The 25,764-nt window shown below is 44.9% G+C and overlaps 1 protein-coding gene across 2 annotated transcripts in view; it reads left to right on the forward strand.

The window, feature by feature from the left end:
- Window positions 1-7,946: 7,946 nt before the first annotated feature.
- SEC16B (SEC16 homolog B, endoplasmic reticulum export factor) overlaps window positions 7,947-25,764 on the forward strand; it is a 51,051-nt gene continuing 33,233 nt past the window's right edge. The window contains exons 1-13 of one of the 2 annotated variants that reach the window (XM_079981221.1): window positions 7,957-8,032; window positions 10,051-10,314; window positions 11,205-11,561; window positions 13,033-13,124; window positions 15,049-15,169; window positions 15,658-15,808; window positions 16,015-16,162; window positions 17,916-18,073; window positions 19,353-19,414; window positions 20,392-20,527; window positions 21,622-21,852; window positions 24,671-24,768; window positions 25,152-25,233. In XM_079981221.1, coding sequence (XP_079837347.1) covers window positions 11,266-11,561; window positions 13,033-13,124; window positions 15,049-15,169; window positions 15,658-15,808; window positions 16,015-16,162; window positions 17,916-18,073; window positions 19,353-19,414; window positions 20,392-20,527; window positions 21,622-21,852; window positions 24,671-24,768; window positions 25,152-25,233 — 1,575 coding nt within the window. In that variant the 5' untranslated portion in view covers window positions 7,957-8,032; window positions 10,051-10,314; window positions 11,205-11,265. Of the gene's footprint in view, window positions 8,033-10,050; window positions 10,315-11,204; window positions 11,562-13,032; window positions 13,125-15,048; window positions 15,170-15,657; window positions 15,809-16,014; window positions 16,163-17,915; window positions 18,074-19,352; window positions 19,415-20,391; window positions 20,528-21,621; window positions 21,853-24,670; window positions 24,769-25,151; window positions 25,234-25,764 lie in introns of both variants that reach the window. The other variant, XM_079981222.1, reaches the window with a different exon arrangement.

The raw sequence follows: 25,764 nt of genomic DNA on the forward strand, positions 1-25,764 counted from the left end.
AACAGGAGAGTGTGCCTTGGGGGACGGCGGGTGTGACTTTAACATATGAGAGTGCTGGAGGTGAAATAGTTAAACAAGTTACCCAATCAGAACCCAGTGGGGTGGAGTCAGAGGGACTATAAAACCAGCTCTGGGAGGGGTGAAGGGTGGAGTTTGTTGGGAGTTGGTTGGAGTGGGACAGAGTCTGTGGGGAGGTTGAGTTAGTGTAGCGAAATAAGCTACATCAGGAACAGTTAGGAGCTAGGAAGACAAGTAAATACAGTGGTGCCCCGCAAGACGAACGCCTCGCAAGACGGAAAAACTGCTAGACGAAAGGGTTTTCCGTTTTGGAGGCGCTTCGCAAAACGAATTCCCCTATGGGCTTGCTTTGCAAGACGAAAACATCTTGCGAGTTCCTGCGGGTTTTCCCCCCTTCCCCCCCTTTTCCTAAGCCGCTGAGCCGCTTATCAGCTGATCCGCTGATAAGCCGCTTAACAGCTGATCGCTAAAAGCCGCTAAACCGCTAATAGCGCTAATCCGCTAAGCTGTCAATGGGCTTGCTTCGCAAGACGAAAAAACCGCTATACGAAGAGCCTCACGGAATGGATTAATTTCGTCTTGCGAGGCACCACTGTATCTGAGAGGTGGTTTAGTGAGTGAGAGCAGGTAGTGGAAGTTATAGGTCTGGATAGGCACCCCATGATTGTAATCGACCGATACCTTTTATGAAACCACACGCTTGTTAAACTGCAATAAATAAACAGAAGTTTATGTTCCAATTTAACCCTGACTGGACTCAGTATTGTACCAGCTAGGGCCTGGGTGGTGGCAGCGAGAAATAAAGTGGTGGCACAGGGATCAATAGACGGTGAAATGTCCATTGACCCTGTGTGATCGCCACAGTGGGAAGTCAAATCATTGGAGTTACAGCACCTGCTGCGACTATGTCAATGGAAGGCAGGTGCCACGGAGTGAGAGCCGAACAAGGCATTGCCCGAAGTTCTGTATTACTGCTCTCCACATGGTTTTGTTGTTTTTAAGCCAGAAGACACATTGGCCAGCTCAAGCATCACCCATTCAAGGCGAGTTTCAGTACCTCTTGTTCTAGAAAAATAGAACTGTGTCTAATTATAAAAACTGTACAATAATAAAAACATATAAAAACATTCCACGCAAAACAGAATCAGTAGCCTGGTTTCTACACAAACATACAAACACCTCCACCAGAGTCAGGGAGACAAGGTGAAAACACTCCCAAGGGGGCTGCAAGGCCAAGCCAGAAGGGGAGGTGGCTGGGAAGGGGCCTTGGCCTGTGCAGAGTCATGAGAGCCAGACGGAGAGGCTTGGGGGCCACCTTTGGGTTCCCCATCCCTGCCTTACAGCAGTATGACCTAGCATGGGTGCAAGCGCTTCAGCGTACACATCACATCAGTCCAGCACATGGCAATCTGGAACCCGTCCCTGGTCATCTGGTCACAAGGAAGTTTTCTCTTTTGCATGAGCAACGTGCCCCGTGAGATTAAGCAAAAGCCTGTATGCGACAACAGCAGCAAGGATACTTATCGCAAAATATTGGAAGACACAAGATCTACCCACTTTGGAAGAATGGCAGATGAAGATGATGGACTATATGGGACTGGGAGAAATGACCGGCAGAATCCGAGACCAGGGAAAAGAGTCGGCGGAAGAAGATTGGAAGAAGTTTAAAAACTATTTGCAGAAATATTGTAAAATTAATGAATGTTAGAATGATGTTGGACAGAAATTAAGTGGTTTCCAGCAGTAATGCTTAAGAGATATGAAAAATAAGGTTTAGAAATAAGTAAAAACTAATGGTGAGGATTTGCTGAACTAACAATTTCAATTGGAATACAAGAAAGGGAGGTATGAGGAGGTCTGGAAAATAAGTTAAAAGAAAATAAGTAATGGAAACTCTATGTGGTTTTTTTTTTTTGGTTGTTTTGTATTTTTCTTTTTTCTTTTTGGTTTTCCATTGTATTATTTTTGAAAACTTTAATAAATATTCTATATATAAAAAAAGAGATTAAGCAAAAGCCTGCAGTAGTTTTACATCAACTGAAAACGTTTTGCTGGGTTTTTGTAGCACCCTGCTTGTGGTTAACGCTTAGCTGGAATGAAATATTCAATGCAGCAATAGAGAAATTAAAATAATAATTTATTTGTCAGACAAATAAATATGAGGCACAGTGGTATATGGTTACCAAGCTCTGGCCTGGCCTCCTGCCGTTATGGCCAGCACTTATATTTCCTTAATCCAGCCCCCTTGCTCCTCCTGTGGCTGCCTCTGTCCAATCAGCCTGGTTGAAATTCCTATTGGCTGTTTGCTAGAACCAATCACAAAAGATACACCCATTTCCTCTTGCCCTTTTATGGGAAACAAAAAGCTATATATTCTTCCATCTATAAATGACAAATAAGTAGTAATATATCTTACATGTGTCTCAACAAGGAACCTTAATTACCAGCTCACCTCGCCCTATTGCCCTCCAAAACAAATGGTTTAATCTTAAATTTTTATCTTAAACAGATGTCAAGGATCTTGAGTTCACATCATCATTGAAAGATCTCCTTCTCTTGAAGGTCTTTAAACAGATAACCATATGTGTGCTCTAATGATGTTTCCTGCTTGGCAGGGGGGCTGGGCTGGTGGCTGATGGCCCCTGTGATCTCTTCCAACTATATGAAATAAGAATCTAGAATAAGGCTTTAACATTTCTTAGCTTCTAATTCCTTTGCATAATTACATTTAAGCCAATATATTTAATACATAACATAGATAGCTTTTTAGAAGAATAAACCTTTTCAAAGTAAAAAAGGAAGGAAGAGTTTCCAGCCTCAAAATAAGATAGAAAGAAAACCTCTTCTCCAGCCAAGCCAGTTGCCTTTTTCACTGCTCTTGACCTTTCAACCTTAGGAAAATATGGCTCAAGTTTAATGGGAGGCACATGGTTTTATTTTACTATTTATCAACTCTTAATTATGTTTATCTCTGCTTTTTTATCTTCTGTAATATGTAGGGTCAGTGTAACCTTGGCTGTCAGCCTATAATTCCCTTTTTATGACTTTGAGAATTGTTTTCTGCTATAAATCAGGGAGCCCCCTTGTCCAGGAGAATAAACATCTTGCCAAGGTTCTTAGGCAGCTGGTCTTCTGCCTGGCATGAACATTTGAAAATCTTTAAGCTCATTTTAAAATACAGGCCCTGATCAAGCCTTTATAAAAATGCAGGCTATGATTAGATGCCTCATTTTCTCCACATCACCCCCTGCTCTGCCAAGTCCTCCTCTGGTTCCTAAGCCGTCTTCAGAATCTATTCTCAGCCATCCTGAGATCTAGGCAGGTGCTTAGTTTTAGGATGCCAATTTCTGTATGTTTTTATATGTGTGTATGTTAGATGTGCAGCAGTGGTGTTACACAGAGAAAGACAGAACCTCCCCCCCCCCAAAAAAAATCCATAAGCTACCAAGAATCTAGAGTTTTGGTCTTTAAACAACCACCACCAAGCTGCACATAAACTGCGTGTGGAGTGTTTTATTCTCATTTTAAACCAATCTTAAAATTTAAAGTAATCCAATAAATAATGCATCCTCTTGAATTATGGATATTCCTGTGCCATTGTCTCTTGGCTATACTATATAGCCCAGAGGAACATTTTTAATTACAGAGCCATGGCAGAGTGGATAGGAAATATTTTGTTTTCTGCTCCATCAATTAACAGACGTGTGCCTTTCCACTAATGATTCAGACGAAAAGTCGTGCACAGAGGCTGAGTGCTCAGCCGGTGTGAAATCGCTGGAGCTCCTCCACTTCACATGCGGGCGAATGAGTTGGTGGAATATAGAGGTGACAGAGCTGACTTTAGGTGGAACTGTAGCCTTTTTAGCCTCGGGTGAGAAGAGCTTTGCGCCCAATGAAGGAGGTGAGGACAGGTGATCCCACCTAGGACCAAAGTCACCCCCCCCCCAAGCAGGCTCAAAGCAGGCTCAAAGCTTTTCAAAACCATTTTCTCAGCAGCTAAAAGGCATTAGCTAAGCATCAGAAGCATTTCGCTCTGCTGTAACCAAGGTCGCTTCTCAGGCTAGCTGACCTTGCCAAAAGGTACATTCAACTTGCCACTTTTCTTTCCGGGAACTGTGCCAATAGAGCGAGAGAAAAGAAACATATCTTGGACACGATGGAACGCAAGGCTTCTCATCCCTCTTTCCTGGGAAGAGTCCAAAAGAGTCCCAAGACAGGAGCTTTCTGTTCATGCTCAGGAAACACACCATGGGGCAGGACTCTTGAAGAGGAGGAGAAAGGGGAGGGAACTGGAAGGGGAATATATGCTCTGTGCAAATGGCTGTGAACTCGTGCTTGTTTGTGAGTTATCACACTTGCTCCTTCTACCAGCCGGATGGTAGAAATAAAGCTTTTTCTCTGAAACTATTCCTTGAGTGTCTGTTGACTCCCATTTCCCCGTCCCGGGCGCAAAGCTCTTCTCACCCGAGGCTAAAAAGGCTACAGTAAGGGCACAGAGTCCACTCGTATTGCCCCTTTGTAAGGTTCCATGTGCTGGGTGTATAATTCGAAAGGATATTTTGCTCGGTAAAGGTACATTTGGCCTCAGCGATGGGAGTCCAGCAATGAATCATTTAGCCAGTGCAATGGAGGAGGAAGAGGTTGAAAATGCGAGACTTACTGGCACCTGTAGCAGCAGCAGCAGCAGCAGCTGGAGCGTGGCCTGCAGTGCCACCTGGTGGCTGACCTTGGAATGTCCATGCCCACCCCAGATTTAAAGCTTTAGGCATGTGTTTTACACACACACACACACACACACACACACAACACACAGACACACACACACAACAATAATTCACAAGCAGGAAATATCCCAAACAGCTCTTCCCCTGAAATATACTGGGAGTCGAGAGTGGATTTCATGCTCTATATTCAGCTCATAGTAGCGAGGAATGAAAGTTCCCCCACAATATCTGCTTTATATACATTATTTACACAATGGGCTGCATGTGATTGGCTAATTCTGGGATTCTCCTGTAGGCCAATCAGGTTGTGGATTCACTTCCACCTGGAGCTGGATTGGGTGGCTCCTGCGGACCAATCAGACTGCTGCATTGTTCTAGGACCAATCAGACTGTTGCATTTTGGATCCTATTCAACTCAGTAACATAACATCCCCACAAGGTAAAGAAAGGTAAAGGTACCCCTGCCCGTACGGGCCAGTCTTGACAGACTCTGGGGTTGTGCGCCCATCTCACTTAAGAGGCCAGGGGCCAGCGCTGTCCGGAGACACTTCCGGGTCACGTGGCCAGCGTGACATCGCTGCTCTGGCGAGCCAGAGCCGCACACGGAAACGCCGTTTACCTTCCCGCTGGTAAGCGGTCCCTATTTATCTACTTGCACCCGGAGGTGCTTTCGAACTGCTAGGTTGGCAGGCGCTGGGACCGAGCAGCGGGAGCGCACCCCGCCGCAGGGATTCGAACCACCGACCTTTCGATCGGCAAGTCCTAGGCGCTGAGGCTTTAACCCACAGCGCCACCTGCGTCCCCAACATCCCCACAAACCACCCCCAAATTTCCCAACATAGGAATAGTGTGAGTGGAGGCTGGGTGCACCACATTGGAGACCCCAGGCGGAGTAGTAGGGGAATCTCATCCTTTACTTCCACAGGAAAGGGGGATGAGAAGCCTTGCGTTCCATCGTGTCCAAGATATGTTTCTTTTCTCTTGCTCTATTGGCACAGTTCCCGGAAAGAAAAGTGGCAAGTTGAATGTACCTTTTGGCAAGGTCAGCTAGCCTGAGAAGCGACCTTGGTTACAGCAGAGCGAAATGCTTCTGATGCTTAGCTAATGCCTTTTAGCTGCTGAGAAAATGGTTTTGAAAAGCTTTGAGCCTGCTTTTTTTTTGGGGGGGGTGTGTGACTTCAGGCCTAGGTGGGGTCACCTGTCCTCACCTCCTTCAGAACGACTGCTCCATCATGTAATAAAACAATTAAAGGTGTTGTGTATTGAGTCAAAGGATTTTATATCTGTATTATTATTGTCTGTAAATGCATTAGGGTAAAGTAACTGCCTTTTGGTTCCAGAGGGTACAGCTACTATTGGTTCATTTAAGCTGCTGTATTTGGATCCTCTGTTTTATTGGTTTCCTCCAAAAGGCAGGACTGTGATTGCCTGTTATTGTTCCCTCCAAAATGTATCCCTTCTAGCTAGTTCCCTGTCCCTATAAATGTAGCTCTCCCCTCCCCAGGTCTCAGTTTTGTTGCTTTAATAAAGAAGTGTTACTAGAGAACTGTCTCCAGCATATTATGTCAAGAGAGCTGAAATCACAAACCCCACGTCACAACAAAAGGTAAAGGTAAAGGTACCCCTGCCCGTACGGGCCAGACTTGCCAGACTCTAGGGTTGTGCGCTCATCTCACTCTATAGGCCGGGGGCCAGCGCTGTCCGCAGACACTTCCGGGTCACGTGGCCAGCGTGACAAGCTGCATCTGGAGAGCCAGCGCAGCACACGGAACGCTGTTTACCTTCCCGCTGGTAAGCGGTCCCTATTTATCTACTTGCACTTTGACGTGCTTTCAAACTGCTAGGTTGGCAGGTGCTGGGACCGAACGACGGGAGCACACCCCGCCACGGGGATTCGAACCGCCGACCATGCGATCGGCAAGTCCTAGGCGCTGAGCTTTTACCCACAGCGCCACCTGCGTCCCAATAAAACAATTACCTGCAAGTAAAAAGCTAGCTCATCAGGGGGAAAGGGTCTCTCCAGCCTCCTCCTCCCTACGCTAGTTTTTAATTTGGCTGGGAGTGTTTTCATTTATCACAAAAGTGTCCATTTACCTGCAGGCTGATCCAGGACATTCCTGTCTTCCACACCAGGATTACATGCTTAAAGGGCATGCAAATATTTCTGTTCTGAGACACTTCCTGCTGCAGCATTTTGTTGCACGGTCCCACATGCTAATAACAGCCTTATGCGTGCAGCCAAAATGGCACTTTCCATGCAGAGGATGCTCTCAGCAGGCTTGGTGTTGCAGAACTACAAAAACGTTGCAAACGAACAGCCCAAGGAAGACTGATAACACACAGCGCCTGGAAAGGGAGGTGCGGAGAGGGGGGAAGAGAGTGGCTCAGATCCTGAAAAGGCAGCACTCTGCACTGCAACTGTTATGTACTGAGTCGAATAGGATCCAAACTGCAGCAGTCTGATTGGTCCTAGAACAATAGGATCCAAAAGGCAGCAGTCTGATTGGTCCTAGAACAATGCAGCAGTATGATTGGTTGGCAGGAACCACCCAATCATGCTCCAGATTGAAGTGAATCCACAACCTGATTGGCTTACAGTAGAATTCCGGAATTAGCCAATCATGTGCAGCCCATTGTGTAAATAATGTATATAAAGCAGATACTTTGAGGGGACTTTCATTCATTCCTCCTCACCACTATGAGCTGAATAAAGAGCATGAAATCACTTTGCGACTCTGAGTATATTTCACAACGTTTTGTTGCAGGTTCTTCTTGTTCTCATGTGTTTGCAGACAAGAGTGCAAAATCCATAGCTCCTACAGCGCCCGGAGATCTTCGGATCAAGGGCGGCATGCAAATTTAATCAATAAATAACAATAACATGGCAAACAACCCTCCATGGGGAAAAACTTCTTTTTAAAAAAAAATGCATCTGGTGCAGTTGTCTCAAGACATAGCTGACATATGTACAGCTGCTTTGATGCTTGGAGCGATTAGGGGCATTAAAACGCTTTGCAGGCGCCCGATGAATTCATTCCTCTGTCCAGTAGCGAAGTGACCTTCTCTATATGGCGGTGCCAATGCGGCCGCCTACCGTTTCCCTTATTTCTAGTGCGCGTAACTAACGTTCCGGCGGCAAGCAAGGATCCCAGCTGGAAGGTTCCGACTCGCTGACGTGGCGGGGAATGCCTGTGGGCGTGGCTATGCTAATAAGCCAGACAGAAGCACAGCTTGTTGTCATGCTGGGATGCAGAGCCCTAAGCAAAGACTTTGTTTTAGTGATAGGTGGTGTAAGTAAACCTTTTTTTTTTTTTTTAAAGCATTAGCAATAAATAAAGGAAGTCATTTCAAAGAAGAAGGCAAGCAAGGGAGGGGGGAGGATTTTCAAAATTTGTAAAGACGGGAAAAAGCAAAATGCATGAAATGCAACTTGTTAACGTCTTTAGGAAACTTGATCACTCTCTGGAGGTGGGCGGGTAGCCTTTGATTCTAATAATCCTTCTTTTGTACGTTCAAGTCACTTGCAGGCTGGTTTGTGTTTTGTTTCAGCTGCATCCCAAGAAATTAAGCCTGGCAGGAATTGTGTAAAACTTTGCTCTAAAATGCTTAAATCAAGTGGGAATGTTGACTGGTAGATTTTTAAGCACAGAAAGTCTAGCTGGGGGCAGGGTGTGCGCACCAGTTGTTTAAATAATTACATTAGTGAAGATGGGGGGTGGGGGGTGGGAAGGATGGAAACTTTTTATGTGAACCGCCCTGAGACCTTTGGATATACAGTGGTACCTCGGGTTACATAGATACCTGATTAATGTCTTATTTCATAAGAGGAGAAATGGATCACTGTATGACTCTGACAGCTTAGCCAAACTTAAGAACCATCAATAAGTGCCAGAACTAAGACGCATATCCCCCAAAATCTGAGGGATTTGAATTGCGTTTGACATAGAGGGAGCTTATTGTGTATAGTTTACTTAATTGAAGTAAAATTGGTTTTATAGGGGTGTTTTAACTTGGAACTGTTTAAATTGTATTGTTTATGGATAAATTTTGATGTATTGTTTTTAGATATGGGCCAATGGCCGTAATAAACCAATCAATCAAAAGTGGTACCTCGGGTTACATAGGCTTTAGGTTACAGACTGCTAACCCAGAAATAGTGCTTCAGGTTAAGCACTTTGCATCAGGATGAGAACAGAAATTGTGCTCCGGCAGCACGGCAGCAGCGGGAGGCCCCATTAGCTAACGTGGTGCTTCAGGTTAAGAACAGTTTCAGGTTAAGAACGGACCTCCGGAACGAATTCAGTACTTAACCTGAGGTAACACTGTAGAGTGGTATATAAATTCAATTAATAATACAAAAAAACAAACAAACTGCAAAATACAATGTGGACTACTGTCGAAAATATGTCAAGGGATGACACGCCAAGTCTGGTAGGGCTTACTTCCTCTGAATGGGCCACGCATGGTTCAGAGTGTGCAGTTAGTCCTGCAGCATACAATGCTTTTTCACCAGTGGCTGCTGCACATTGCTTTGGAACAGTTTCTTTCAGGGAAGGCAATCCTCTGTACACCTCCTTTTCGGAGCAGCTTACTTTTCAGTACCAAAAAAGAAGTAGTAGTTTTGGGCCTTTATGCCTGCAGGAGGATGTTTGAAGATGTGAGGCAAAAGACTGTGGTGGAAAGAAAGAAAGATAGATAGATAGATAGATAGATAGATAGATAGATAGATGCTGGCTAAAAAGTGGAAAACGCAAGAATTACCGACGGTGGAAGAATGGCAGATGAAAATGATGGAGTTTTCGGACCTAGCTGACCTAACCGGAAGAGTCCGCGACCAGAAGGAGGAGGAGTATCAGGAAGAATGGACAAAATTTAATGATTATTTAGTTAAATATGTTAAGTTAATTGGAAACAGCTTGCAGATACTTGATTGGCTTAGGATTTTATATAAGTTAAGTGATGAATTAATACGTTCAGTCTCAAAATGAAAAGATTTAAGGATGTTACTGTTCAAGTTAAATTTGTAAGAACTATGATTTGGAAAACCTTTAAAAGGATATGTATTGAAATTCAACCAAGGGGAAGCAAGGAAGTCACTTAACAATGTTAATAAGTGTATTTTTAATAAGGTTATAATTTATGTTTGTTTATTTGTTTATAGTTTTGTGAAAACCAATAAATTTTTTTGAAAAAAAGAAAATAAATGCTGAACATTAATGCCATCCCTTTCCTGGGTTTTCAAATTCTCCTGGTCCCTGGTATTTTTACAAATGGAAAACTCTCTTGCCTTTTTTGTTTGTTTGTTAAGGATCCCCTCTGCCGTTTACAAACAGCCACAGGTATCTTTGTCTCTGAGCAAGCAGGCCAGGCGCCCTTTGCCCGGCTTAATCAGTGCTATGGAACTGGCTGGGACTTTGGCACAGGAAGAAGCAGGGAGCGTTGACCCAGCGCAGGCTCAGAGTTAGTGAGCCATCAAGTGATGTGGCAGGCGGACTTTGACAGCTGCCTTTGGGGACGAGAAGGACTGAGGCCGGCATTTAGAGCTGTAGCTGGTGGTCTCACTTTTAAACAGGTGTGGTGTGTCTGTGTGTTTGTGTGTGTAAACAAGCTCACGTGTTGGTGGGAATATTGTTGCTCACCCCAGAATTTATCCTGGAGCACCCCATTGCAACTCAGTTTGCTCTGCTAGGATGTGGGTGTGAAACAAAAGCAAAAACAAATTGAGTCAGTACCATTTGTGTAGGGTTAGATGTTAGGACTTGCCGCAGATGGGTTGACAAAGATGAGTAGTGCAAAATATAAGGGCATGGGTTACTTAAAAAATGGGCCAGCAGGGGAAGAAATACCTTTTGCTCTTGCGGAACTTGGCATTTAAGATTTCTTCGCAGGTGTGTTTTGAATACAGGAATGTACTAGTTGAGATAGCAAATAAGTGTTCAATTCAGTTTTCACTTCAGTTATGAGTTTATTAGTTGGTCATATGCCAGCCACAGTTTTACAGGACTGCTGTAAGATGCCGAAATAGTGTATGTGAAGTTCTCTGAGGACTTAGAAAAAGTGCTTTGTAATTCTTGTTGTTAAATGTTGAGATCAGTCATGTTGAATGCTGTCCATTCAGTGTTCCTAGCTTGTCAGAACTCTGTGCCTAAAATGCTCTGAACAAACTCAGTGTTCAAAATAAAGCAAAGTAAATTACAACGTGTTTACACAGACCCATCTTTTGCACCAAGTCATACAATTTTAGTGCATTTATTTAGACAACGGGTATTGAACCTGTGACCTGCCCTGCCACTGAGCTTGTCAAAGGGATTCCTTGCTTTTTACAGGCTACTGCCCATGTGCTCCAATGCATGTCCACAGAGGACCATGAGGCATGGAAACCTTGGGATTTTGTGTATCTCATTTTAAAGACGGGCTGTTTTTGTTGTGTCACCTCTCTTACAATTATGCTTATCTTTGCAGGAAGCCGAAGCAGGTTTGGTAAGGAAATCTGAACGAAAGCAGGCCCTGCAGAGAGTTCAATATGGACCCATGGGTCCCACCACAGCAGCCCCAGCCACAAGGGAGACATGTTCCCCACATGGAAGGCTACGAGAGGGGCCCATGGAGGGCAGTTTCCCATGGCATTCCACCGCCTCAATCCAGGCACAGCAGTGAGTGGCTGTACCACCATGAACCCTGGGCTAGGCCTCAGCCTTGGCCAGATGCTCGAGTAGAATACCACCATGCTGCCCATCACCCAAGACTCCAGGACTATAGGAGGCCAAACTCCAGAGCAGAGTATTATGAAATTGGCTATCCCAACCGGTCATATTCAAGGTAAGACCTCTAAAGCCCTAAACGGCCTCGGGCCAGTATACCCAAAGGAGCGTCTCCACCCCCATTGTTCTGCCCGGACACAGGTCCAGCGCTGAGGGCCTTCTGGCGGTTCCCTCCCTGCGAGAAGAGCAGTTACAGGGAACCAGGCAGAGGGCCTTCTCGGTAGTGGCACCCGCCCTGTGGAACGCCCTCCCACCAGATGTGGGACCACCTGACTTTTAGAAGACATCTGAAGGCAGCCCTGTTCAGGGAAGTTTTTAATTTGTGATATTTTAATGTATTTTTAATCTTTGTTGGAAGCTGCCCAGAGTGGCTGGGGAAAACCAGCCAGATGGGTGGGGTACAAATAAATTATTATTATTATTATTATTTATTAAGACTTGAGAAAGATAACACTCAGAAGGATTGGGGGACTTTGCCGAGAGATCAGCATAGCCTCTTCTTCCATATAGTCTCCTAGCCCTCTGTTTCATACAGAGGGCCTCAAACATTCATTTATTACTTCAATTCCAATGTTTTTTGTTTTTTGTTTCTATATTAATGCAGCTGTGTGGAACTCCAAATCAGAGCATTTAATCAAAATAGTTCCAAAGGAGGAGGAGAGGGATAACTAATTTATTGTTGTTGTTGTTATTATTATTATTATTATTATTATTATTACATGGGGCCCTACAGAAGTTGCTGAACTGCAGCCCCCATCATCCCTAATCACAGGCCATGCTGGGGGGGGGGGGCTGATAGAAGTTGGAGTCCAACAAGATCTAGAGAGCACCATGTTGGCTAACCCTGATTTAAACTATTGTTCCAGAAAACAAACAGGTCCTGAAATCACAGTTTGCTCCCAACTAGTTCTCACTAAACATAGTCTAAAACAAACCACAGTTCCCTTAATTTGGATGCTATGGGGAACCGTGGTTAGTTCAGAACTGAAACTGAAAGCTTGTGAAAGAAGAGGAGTATACAAACATTATGCTTGCTGCAGCTTGTTTACATAGCAGAAACCATGATTTCCTGCTTTTTTTCTGATTTGGGCCTATGTATCTCCTATATCACATCTACTGTTGTAGTCACACTGTTTCTTTATCCTGTAACTTTTTCCTGCTCTCATTCCTGATCTCATTTGCCTTGTCTCCTCTCACAATTCACCCTGGTGAATTATAGACAGGCTAGCTATTCATTGCATCAGTGAGGTAAAGTAAGTAGAACATCAAGGGATTTATTTGTGGTCTGTATTCATATTTTTCAATGATCAAATACAGAGCTGGAAATGGGAGAGAAGGTCATTTCAATTACCGAGTGGTCATTATAGCCCATTTATTACCTTCCATAGCAGTTTTTGGAACTGTTTCTGACAGCATTTCCCTCCTGATTTTTTTTTATCCTCACAAATAACGAGGAATTTAGACAGTTACCCAAAGCAGCTTCCTCCATCTCCCTTTCTGCTCTCTCTCTCCTTTGGGCCACGCTTCAGGCAAGGTTATGAAGACCACCACCGGACCTTTGTGGAAGATTATGCGCATGGCGACTACCAGAGGTACCCCCAAACCTGGCAGAGTGAGAGAGGTACTGCATTCTCCACAGAAACAAAACTGGTTTAAAAATACTGGATGGAACTGGGTTGAAGAGGAATTCTGGAATTCATTCTGGTGGTTTGTGCATGTGTACATATTCAAAGCCTTCCTTACGCCATGCTTGTTCTCTGCCTCTGTCTATCCTTCATGGCTCTGTGTTGTAAAAGGCCATCAGCTTCGTACAAACCACACACTGAAACCACATTGAATCCCCATTATTTTCCCCACCCCAGAAAATAAATTGTGTGAACCGTGGTTTACCCCTATTAACAAACTACTCTTCCTAGGATTCTTTGGAGGAACAAATGTATTTTAGACGTGCTTTAAATGTACACAGCCCAACAATTCTCTGTGGTTAGATTTACCATTGTCTCATTTGCTATGTTCAATGACCCCCCTTTTTTTTTGATAAATTCTGGATTTTTTTTTAAAAAAGAAAAGAAGTCCATCTCAGCAAGAATGTGATTTTTTTGTCTCACAGGCTCAAAATTCTCAGTACTTTTTCAGAACTAGTTCTGAGCCTAAATGCCACCCCATTTCATGGGACCCATTTACAGGCCCTGAAAGTCCCAGATTTATTTATTTACTAATACATTTATACCTTGAGTTATGCAGGAATTTTAAGAAACCAAAAAATCAGTGCAGTTTTGAAATCGGTGGATAGAATCTAGAAGTTTTGAAAGGTTCAGCCCATTATCTTGATTTAAAATGATGTCCAACACTCTCCAAACATAGGCAAATATTCACTCCTTAATCTGAGGAACCATCATGCACAATTTGGATACAATATAGTAAGACAAGGGTTGCCAACCTTTTTGGATTAGTGGGCACATTTCAAATTTTGAGAGAGTGCTGGGGGTGCCAGTCACAAAATGGCTGCTATGTAGTGGGCATGGCATAACACAAAATGGCTGCCACCGGGAGCATGGCATTACATAGAGTTAGAGAGACAGCTGCTCCTGGAAACCTTATACTTACCATGGGAAATCAGCTATGTTCTGCTGGTCCTGATTATGGAGATCTCTCTCTCAGAAAAAATAAATGTGGTAGCAACACCACTCTCATTTCACAGAAATTGCTTAGAAAGTACCGGCACATTTTGCTGTATAACTTTCTTTCTAGGAGAGCTAGAGATTGGCCACATGCAAGTGGGAGGCAGAACCAGAGGATAAAGTGGGCGGGGCACGAGTGTGAATTTTACCTTTACACAGTAGCTTAGTTTCCACCCACACCCACCCTTCTCCATTCAGACAGGCAAGCAAAAGCATGATCAGAGTCCAAGGACATATTTCAGTTTGGCAAAAAACACTCAAGGCGGGCGCATATCAGGGGTGGTGAGGGGAGAGAGGGCATGGCTTAGGTGTGAACTTGGCCCAGATGGAGAGGGGAAGGCCATTTTGCCCCTGCCAGGTTTCAATCTTACATAGACCTTTCTTAATCTGAAGGTAGATTTTGAGTGAGCCTTTGACTGAGCCTAACAAATTATAAATGTTCCTCCGAGCATTTGTGAGTTGATAATCCTGACGCCTGGGGTGTAGCTGCCTGTTCTACTGTGGATTCTGGCACTTTTTCATATGGTTTTATTGGAATTGTTTTGTATTATAGTGAACAGACCTTGTATCGTTGATGAGGGGCAATATAGAAATTTTAAGAATGAACAAACATTTGTAAGTTCCGGTGTGTAAGTATGTGCACACATGTTGCCTATGTTTGTGCACTCACATGTGTAAAAAACCCTCTAGTGTACATGACTTTTAATGGCCTCCTGTAATCAGATGTACTTTGTTTCTAAGCATAGCCCCTTTGACAACAAAAGGAAATCGTATCTGGTGTCTCCAAGGTAGCTTTATCAGTTTTTAAATGTTGCAGATGCCTGGAAGTAGAGCTGCTCCTTTTTATTTTCTCTGAGTATGTAGATCCAAGACAGAGAGATACCTGGGGTGAAGGTACAAATTACTGGGACCAGAACTATTACAGAGATCAACATCGGGTAGAAAGCAGCGGCTTTGCAGAGCATCCCAATGGGAGTCCAGTTCGGTAAGGAAATCCTATGAGCTGACCCACCCAACTGGGAAATGACTAAGATCTCCTTAATCCGGTGTCTGTGAAGGACACTCGGTGACTCTCTGCTCTTGCAGTGTGCCTCAGGGAAGCACATTTCCCCACAGGAGGCTGCTGAGACATTTGCCAGGTGAGTATAGTCCCAGAATGCCCAGGCTTCTGTGTAGGTCCTGGAGAACTAGATATGTTACCCTGTTGTTTGCAGCAAACCTGAAATCCAACCACTGCAAACATTTCAATAAAGCAAAGTTAGGAGGTCATCTTTAATAGATCCGTTTTTGTTTTTCACTCAGAGTAAGACCCTGGAACCCAAACAGCCTCAAAATATGCGCAAATGTGCCCTTAATGCATAACCATGTTCTCCTGTGGGGAGATGCATGAGCTTTCTGTGAAAGTGCAGCCAACAGATTTGTAAACAAAATCTCTCTCTCTCCCCCCCCCTTTGGCTACCCTTCTTCAATAAGGTCTAAGAGGCATGAGTCCTACGAAGACAATTACGTTTCAAAGAAAGATGGCGCCTATGATGTAAATTACAGTTATCCTTTGCAACAAGGACAGATTCAGGATGAATTCCAGTGGAAGTTCCAGGAGAACACTAGTGTTCCTGCTCATGAGGTGCGAGCTTTGGGGCTTGTCCAGGGTATCCTTTCTTCTTCCCTCATCCCAGCTGGTGCTACCTGGATAGGCCTGAGAGCCTTAGAAAGCAAATGCCAGCTTTAAAGTTCTTTGTAAAGGGTGTTGCAGTTCATTTTTCCTTTGCTTTCGTCAAGACCACCGTTCCTTCTATTCCGCCTCTTCCCCGCTCCTTTTCTCCATTGTAGGTTCCATTGCCTGAGGAACCAAGCATGCTCCAAAAGTATAAGGAATCGGGCCTCAGCTCGAGTAGCTATGAGCTTAGCCAGTACATGTACGATCCCTCCAGCCACTACGAAGCAGCTCCCTCCAAGGACTGGAGCCCCATTCAGGCAGGTAAGGTATTCCAACACCAGGAACATCTGGTGTACAGGTGACCAAGGCATTTGCCAACACCTTGAGGCTAGCATCAGGGCCACCACTGTGCATTCTTTCTTTGCGTGGATTTTTTTCATCCCTCCAATCTGACCCCCTATATAGGTTTTTAATCTGGTATTGTTATTGTGCATGTTCGGCCCTTTTCAACATTTGCACTGTAAGATACCTTGTGAGTGTTGGGATGTGTTGGGAACGGGTGCAATTGGCAGACCCCCAGCTGGCTCCAGCCCACCGGCCGGCAGCCAATCAAACTCCAGTCCTCGCTTCTTCATCAAAAGGTGCGACTCAGAGCTTCAGAAGCCTTTCAGAAGCTGAGCATGCAAGCCAGCAGAGATAACAAACTCTTTGCGACGGAAGGGCGGACAGAGGCATATGTAAAGCATATTTACAAGCAGTTTATTCAGCATACATCAAGACAAAGAAAACATATCTGCTCTCCTTCATGTCTAAGAGCAAGAAGCATAATGCAAAAGCTATACACAAACGGAAGTTCCCAGCAAGCTGTGCTGGAATGTAAACAGACATGTGACATACAACAGCTCCACACATCTGTTTAGGTGAAATGGAACATCAGTATCCTAACATCCTCCCCCTTTCTGTGTAACCTGTATTACCTGTGGTTTAACCCAATTGCAAACGCTGTACATTAAGTACTTAAGTTGTTCTCTGTTAACAACCTTAGACAACAGATCCGCAGGAATTTTGTTTCCATGCATGTAGGACACTTGAACAAGTCCTTTCTGAATACGTAAAAATAAATGATGCTATTTGTGTGTGTCTAAACATGGGAGTGTTCCCATCACCTAAAAGAGGGGTGAGGTTTGAGTTTAAAAGCGGAAGGATGGTGCAGGAGCAGATTTGCACAGAACCCTCCATTTGCCTGTGAATTACCTCCAAGTTCTTTTCTAACTGGTGTCAGAGCTCAGCTGAAGACAAAAACTATGATGGAGAAAAGCTGTGGGAAGGTTTGGCAGGAGTAGTGATCTGTACTTCTCATCCATGTACCCTTTTTGCTTGTGAAATCACATCCTCCGGTGAGACCAAGTCAGTTCTTTGTTTAGACACATTGAACAACAGGCATCCTTATAGTCTGGGGCTCAGAGTCTGGCAGGAGGCATGTCAAACAAACTTCAGCCAGTTACTGGATGGCCGCTGTCTTTGTGTGGTGGGGGTCCTGGCTGTGCATCTTCCCCCTTTCCCGTGGATCTAAAACAAGGAAGGTATAACCTATAGCCATCCAGATGTGGTTGAAGCACAACTCACAACATCACTGATCATTGGACGCACTGGCTTGGCATGGATGGAAGTTGTAGGACTCCAACAAGAGTGCCATATTCCACAGCCCTGATCTACAATAATGTGTGATGCAGGGGCCACACTTGCCTGTAAACACAAAAGCTCCCACCCTCCCAAATCAAAGTCTGCAGCTGCCCAACATGTGTCTGAACTTGGCCAAACTCTTCTTGTGTTACCCCATCAGCTTCCTCTACGTCTTTCCTGCTTTCTATTGTTGAGTTGAGTTGAGTTCTTTTCCCTTCACTGTCACCCCCTATGACAAGGCAGTTATTCTCCCTGCCTGCTTTCAGATTTACAGTTCACTGAGCAGCTTATTTGATGTGCGTTTTAGCTGGCTTGCTTTCTTGTCAGTCTGGGATCAGCCTCTGGCCTAAGCCAATGCCAAGTCACTAACGGTCCCGGTCTTGTCATTTAGCAGAAGACTTGCCAGTTCCTCTTCACCCTGTGGCACCTCTGAAGTTTCGAGTCCCCCATGTACCCGTGTGCTTTGGAGCTGGGGGGCAGCTGGTCCGAGGATGTCCTCATTACCCACCAGATGGGCAGCCTGCTCTTGTCGAAATGCACAGCTTGGAGGTAAACATTAACTTGCCCCTTGGAAGTGAGACGGATTGTTGCAAATCTGCCCTCCGTTGCTTTGACAGTTCTTTCTCCTGAGTCTTCAGTCTTTCATTCTTGCCTCACCTCTCTCGTTGTTTTATTTTGCTGTCAGTCAGCTGTGAGCCTTGTTTTAACAACTCCTTTATCTGTGTACTTGGGAATGTCTTCTTTGTGCTGGCACCTCCCAACATCAGCCTGTCCTAGACACCCTCTGATTTCCAGCTGTTTGGCAGAAACACCCAACATCCATTTCAAGGTTCATCACAATCAGTAGAAACATTCTTTTTAAAAAGAAGGAAGCAGAGATTCTGCAGGCAGCTGGAAAAAATTATATTGCAGACCCTATTCTGTGATCCCTTAGCCATGGGGATTCCTATGAAATAGCTACTCTAGTTATTAAGGGGTCACAAATATCATTGTTCAAATCTCTCCACCATAAATTTACTAGGTTGCCTCAGATAAGCCATTATTTTTCAGCTTCGGCTGATTTACTGTGCAGGCATCATAATATTCTTAGGGCTTGTCTACAGAGACATTTTCTATGTGTTTGTAACTGTTTTTATTTGCATAGCCCACATCCCTCGATGACACCAGTCCCATGCTTTGCGCCTGTATATTTGGGTTTACCTGATATGGGGATAATTTGGTAAATTGGGGGAAACTGGGCTCCAAACAACTCCCCTCGGGATTGCGGATTATTTGTTTTGGTGTTTTGGGGCAGGTGGATCAGTTGTCACTTTCTGGTACTCCTCTTTTCAGGCCTACTACTTCTTTTTTTCATTTCTTATAATAATAATAATTTATTATTTATACCCCGCCCATTTGGCTGGGTTTCCCCAGCCACTCTGGGCGGCTTCCAACAAAGTATTAAAATACAGGCTGTGCTTGTAATTATTTCCTGTGTGCTTCTGAATGGAAGAATATATATTTTCCCTTTTGATCCCTTAGATTAGCACGAACCCAGAAAACTGCACAAGCCAATGGCAGCTCACACACACACACACACACACACACACACACACACTTCTGATCCCCCAGGTATGCATAAAACCAGAAAGCTGCACAAACAAATTTGCAGTTGCCTGATTGTGTGCCCCAGGAAGAGAGACAAGGGCAGGAAGATGTTCAAAGAGCTTACGCAACCCTAGATGACTAAAACAAGCACAACATAGCATGCTTTCTACAACCACTTTAGCTACAGTGAGTGCAGGCAATCATCCGAATCCCACTCACTAACTCTTTCCTTGTTTTCCAGGTGATCCTACATGATACATTGGAGCAGGAAGAATTAAGAGTCTTCCCAGGACCTCTAATCAGGTACATGACCTCTGAAAAGGTACAACTTAAGTTTTCATTCTCCACCGTAGCCCTGAGGCAGCCCTACTCTGAAGCAAGCTGAGACGTCCCAGGCAACAGGCTCTGGATGTTATTGATGGGCAGCATAGTGGGAGTCAGGGGATCTGACTCATGGGGCACAGTGTGCCAGGGTGTTCAGCTGTGCAAGCCCCACTGAAATGAATAGGGGTACACAACTCTTCCTTTGCGGCTCTTCTTTGTTTTCTTGTGACAGAAAAACTGCCCAGTGAATTGTGTTCTTTGTCAATCAGAGGAAGGGTGCTGGTTGGATTTTCTGTTTCAGGCACTAGAGTAGCCTGAAGAAAGTGTTTCATTTCTGCCATTTGGGCTGCAGGAGGCTATTTTAACATGTTGTACAGGTCACAGTGCTCTAATTATATGGGATTAAAATAAAAAGTTGAGGGTGAGGGAAGGTGGAAATAAAAGTTCTCCCCCTCCCCCAAGCAGTTATCATGGTGAATGCTCTCTTAAACTGTCATTATTATTTGATTCTCCGCACACCCGCACCTGGGCAAAAGCCAGAGGGTTTGCTTATGCATTCAAATTATTGCATTGATTGCTGAGTTGTCGAGAAGGGTGCTCAGTCACTGATTTCAGGAAGGATTCAGTCATGTAGCTACACATTCAGGTTGCACAGTTATAGTTGATTGGGAGGTCTTGCGCAATACACAAACTTACCTGCAGAACTGAACTTTTTGCAGTAAGGAAAGTGACGGGGGAAAGGCCCCGGAGAGTTGTGGGAGGACACTTGCTTCAGCAAGAGTGTGTGAGTGCGTTCAGTTTGGAGGGGTCACATCAAAGCCTTTGGAAATGTTATATAGCAGGGAGGGGGAATCTTGCCCCCCCGGCAGCCCGCCAAACCTCCAAATCTATCCAGTCCTCGAGATCTGGGCCACCTATGGATCTGAAAGTCCTTGCTCCCCTTTCTGCTCTCCCAGGGAGGATCTGCACAAGGTGGATGTGATGACGTTTTGCCAGCGCAGAGCAGCTGTGGCCTGTGACCTGGACTCCAGCCGAAGCAGAGATTCTGCCTTGCTTTGGAAACTCCTCCTTCTCCTTTGCCGGCAGAACGGGGTGTGTATCTCCTATGGGGCAAATCTTTGCAGAGATAAGTTAGAGAGCCTGGCTAGCATACCCCCTTGTGGTGCAAGATTTCACCGACTTCCTCTGCTTAGACTTCACCTTTATCCCTCCCCAATCACTTTTGCAACTGATATCTGATGTCTTCCTTGGTTTGGAGTCTGTATGTGCAGTGTGGACCCAGACCTCTGGGAAGTGAGTGCTGGTTTCCATTGATTTTGGGAAGATTTCTCAATGTCTGGTGTCCTTAAAAAGGTAAAGGTACCCCTGCCCGTACGGGCCAGTCTTGACAGACTCTGGGGTTGTGCGCCCATCTCACTTAAGAGGCCAGGGGCCAGCGCTGTCCGGAGACACTTCCGGGTCACGTGGCCAGCGTGACATCGCTGCTCTGGCGAGCCAGAGCCGCACACGGAAACGCTGTTTACCTTCCCGCTGGTAAGCGGTCCCTATTTATCTACTTGCACCCGGAGGTGCTTTCGAACTGCTAGGTTGGCAGGCGCTGGGACTGAGCAGCGGGAGCGCACCCCGCCGCAGGGATTCGAACCGCCGACCTTTCGATCGGCAAGCCTTACGTTACCCTTATTTCCCCAAAAACCCTAGAAGAAAGGGCATGGTATTTGTTCTTCCTTCTCAAGTGTTCATCTTTGACGTCTGGGTATAATAGCAGGCAGACCCTTTGGCCTTTTCTGGTAAAACCTGAAATAAATTTGAATCATGTGCAGCATGAACTTGAAACTGTCGATCCTATGTTTTATATTCAAAATGTCAGAAGTGTTAAAATGTCACCTTTATTTCCATTTTTTAAGGAGAGGGTTTGACGTAATTGGCACCATGCAATATGCATGTCTATTTAACAATCTATCCTGCTTTTCACGGGTCAAGACCCATAAAACGTTATGCAAATAAATAAAGATGCAAGCTGTTAAGAAAAGAACGCATAGCAATTTGAGAATTTGTGTCGTGTCAGTACGCAAGTTTCAGGAGTCTGAGCTGTTTGTTGTCCAACTAGGTAAATTTGCAAAATTTGCAATGTTTGCAATTACGTCTGAATCCTGTAGCCGCTGTGCTTTGTCCTCGTCTCTTTGCAGTCCATGGTGGGCTCAGACACAGCTGAGCTGCTGATGCAGGACAGCCGGCGCCGGGAAAGGTACAGAAGGCAAGAGCCAGCGGCCAACTTGATCAACCTGACAGATGAGGAGTGGCCGGTGCAAGGCTGTGGGACTCCAGATCTTCTCACGGGGGAGATTGTCCCAAGTGCCGCCACACCAGAGCAAAGAGTGGAGAAGTTCACCAAACTCCTCTTTTACGGCAGGAAAAAAGTAAGCTGAAAGCTTATGTCTTCTGTGGCAAGTTTTGTGGGTTTATTTTATTTTTTTAAAAAAAATAATATTTATTAAAGTTTCAACAATTACAGAAAGAAAAAATAAACATACCACATTAAACAAAAACAAAACAACACACCACAATATAAAAAAGAGGGGGAAAAAGAAAGAAAAAAACAGAGAAATAAAACCCATTAAACAAAAAGAAAATGCATCAGATCTCCTCATTACTAATCTTTCATTAGCTTATTTCCTTGACCTCCTCACACCTCCCTTTTTTGTATTCTAGGTCTATTATCTATTTCAGCAAATCCTTTCCCTCTTTTAAAATTTTTGTCCTATAAATTGTCTTAATATAATGTAGCTTTACTTTTCCTCCTTTCACCAGTTAATAGTCAGTTATTCCCAAATCCTTTATATCCTTCCTGCTAAAATCATATAATATTGTTCCAACATCCTTCTAACAGATATTAATTTTACAGTGTTTCTGTAAATAGTCTTTAAATTTCCTCCAATCTTCCTCCACCGACTCTTCTCCCTGGTCTCGGATTCTGCCAGTCATTTCCGCCAGTTCCATATAGTCCATCACCTTCATCTGCTATTCTTCCCGGGTGGGTAGATCTTGTGTCTTCCAGTACTTTGCAGTAAGTATTCTTGCTGCTGTTGTAGCATACATAAAGAAAGTTCTGTCCTTTTTTAGCACCAGTTGGCCGGCCATGCCCAGGAGAAAGGCCTCTGGTTTCTTCAAAGTTTTGTGGGTTTAATGCACAGAAAATGGCCTGGATTGCACACATACAGTGGTGCCTCGCAAGACGAAATTAATTCGTTCCGCAAGTTTTTTCTTCTTGCGAGTTTTTCGTCTTGCGAAGCACAGTTTCCCATAGGAATGCATTGAAAATCAATCAATGCGTTCCTATGGAAACCGCCTTCAGACCAGGTCCGGGGACAGTCTGTCCCCCGACCTCTTCTGAAGGCTGGGGGGGGGGACAAGGGCTTTTCTTCCCACCGCCAGTCTTCAGAAGGCTGTTCTGAAGGCTGGCGGTGGGAAGAAAAGCCCTTCTCCCCACCTCTCGCCCCGCAAGCTCCGGGGACAGGAGGGATTTGCTGCCGACCGCCAGCATTTTAAAAGCCCCCGGGACAGCGGAGACTTCTCTGCTGTCCCGGGGCGATCTTAAAATGCTGGCGGGCGGCAGCGAAGCTTTCGCTGCCGACCCCCAGCATTTTAAAAGCCCCCGGGACAGCGGAGGTCTTCTGAAGGCCGGCGGTGGGCGAAAGTCTTTGTTCCCGACGGCCAGCACTTAAAAGAGGTCCCCGGAGATTTCCCTATGGGCTTTCTTCTTGCGAAGCAAGCCCATAGGGAAATTCGTCTTGCGGAACGACTCAAAAACGGAAAACTCTTTCGTCTTGTGAGTTTTTCGTTTTGCGAGGCGTTCATCTTGCGAGGCACCACTGTACACATATCCCAGCTGCATCAAATGATTTCTCCTGTGTCTGTCTGAGCCATCACAAATTAATCACTGCAGCACAGAAGCCACTTCTGCTACAGCAACATTAACACCAGCAAAAATCAGTGCATGCCCGTTACTTTGAGTGGTGGCTTCCCTTACAGCGTTGCTTGTAAGTAGCATCGAAAAGCAAAGCACTATGTAAAAACTGTTAACTTTGGTTTTGCTTTGTGTACAGAATGCCCCAGGTTCTCTTCTTGGCACCTTGTACAAAGGATTTGAGGCAGCAGAGCTTGGAAAGACCATTGCTTGTGACCTTGGTAGCCGCTGGCAGTCAAGGCAGACAATCCAATGGTCTGATGCTCAATGGCAACTTCATGATTTGTTAGTTTGTTTTGTAAATAACTCTTTTGTTAAATTTTAAGAAGCACTTATGTTTTCACATCTGTAAAAGAGCACCTGTTTAAAATTGTGCAATACAGAAATAATAAAGCAAAATGTTATTAAATACAGAAAAACCCCCCAAAGGGCACTGGTGAAAGCACATTGTACAGTTCTTACAAAGAGAAGATTAAAGCATTGTATGTTGAATAGACATATTGGTGTACATAGGAAATAGAAATAAAGAGGGGAGGGGCAGATACAGGATTGTCAAATATATTTTATAGAATCATCCATAGTCTTTTGGGTGCTGGATGTGGATTTAAGTTGTGTGAATCATTTTTAACATACGTTATAAAATTGTACCACATCACAAATAATTTCTGTTTTGCTTTGCCCTCTTGCCACTCTTAATTGGTGTAGAAGATTTTCCAGTAAGGCTGTCTCCCACACTTTGTTGAAGCATGATAAAAGGTTAGGCCCAACTAAGTCTTTCCAGTGTCTGGTGATAACAGGCCTGGCTGCTTTTAGCAGATGTGACACTAGCTCTCTACAATGAGAAGGTACATCTCCATTTTCAAATAAATTTATAAGTGCCATCTGGAGAGAAAGGGTAAATGTATACCTGTCCCTTGAAAAATTTAAATCCAGAATGGTTGTATTTTGGCAAAGGGCCACCACAAATGCATGTGGGTCCCTGTTCATTGGCATTCACGTTAGCATCTTGGCAATGTACCGTATGCCAGCTTCATAATTTCATATGAAGGAGTGGACATAGAGCATCCCAGTCTTTTCCTAGTGCTTCTCTTGGACTTTCTGTCGACCAATGTCTTATCTGTGGAACTCAATGGTGGCCTCTGACCACTAAGCCAGCCCTTCTCTGCACAGTCCCTTCTACTGGCTTCTGTTTCTTAGCAATGCTGGAGTGTGGCAGAATACAGGGGAGTCTGACGGAATGTCGAGAGCTGGCTGTTTATTGGTTCTTGCAGGAAGCTCTGGATTGGGCCATGAGGAACCATCTGTGGGGCCACGCTCTTTTTCTATCAAGCAAGATGGACCCGAGGACCTATAGCTGGGTCGTGAGTGGGTATGTAGCACCCACTACCACAAAATCTCTCAGTGCACTTTTCTCAGGATTTCAGCAGGGCCGGCCCTAACATTAGGCAGAATGAGGCAGCAAATGCTGGTGTGTGCAGAAAACTGTTGGGTCACGTTGGAGGACAGAGCTTTGTGTGCAATGAGGCCTGCACTCTGCATCTTGTAAGCTAGCTGTTGTCCTCGGGTGTGGTGGAAAAGCAATGCAAAAGTTCAACTGTCAGTCAACTTCTCTCTCTGTGTGTGTGCGCATGTGCATGTATGAATGAGGGCACCACCTTGTCCGTCAATTTAGGCAACAGAATGTCTTAGACCAGCCAAGCATTTCATCGCCTGCCAAGTCTATTAAAAATGCTTTCTTCCATCTCGTTGCAGGTTCACTAACACTCTGGCCTTCAATGACCCCCTACAAACGCTTTTCCAGCTCATGTCTGGAAGGATACCTCAGGCATCCCTGGTACTGATGTCAGCCGCCTTTTCTGCCTAAGTTTCTTGTCTGCATCTAGGATCAACCATCTGAACCTGTCTGGGCTGGTGGTCCAGGATACACAACCCCAGGGCAGTTTAGACTAAGGAGCCAAGCCCCAGACAGCAGCTTGATAGGACCAGGTGGAAACCTCTTTGGCCCCTTGTCACCTGGCAGACACCAGGACAGCAGTTCTGGGTGGCTTCCAAGGTGCTGTGTGTTGCTTGTTCCTGTTTGCTAGGGTCACTGCTTTGAGACCCCTCCTGCACTCTTCAGAGCCCAGTGTCAGCTCTGGGTGAAGACCCGCTCCATCCCTAAGGAGGTTTATTCCAGAGAAATTATTGGCCAGGTTTCCCCCCCCCCCTCCCGTGTGCTCCTCTGCTTTGCCCCTCCTGCTGCCTCTCAAAAGCAAAGGCCTGAAGATGCTTTAATTCCATAGTTAGGCGCTGTTATTGTTTCCCTCATGCCATTCAGTTAAGTGTCCACAAGACTCTGCTGCGCAAAAGGCTGCTCTTATAGCGT

The sequence above is a fragment of the Podarcis cretensis genome (genome assembly GCF_951804945.1).
Source record: "Podarcis cretensis genome assembly, chromosome: 6".
Taxonomy (NCBI): domain Eukaryota; kingdom Metazoa; phylum Chordata; class Lepidosauria; order Squamata; family Lacertidae; genus Podarcis; species Podarcis cretensis.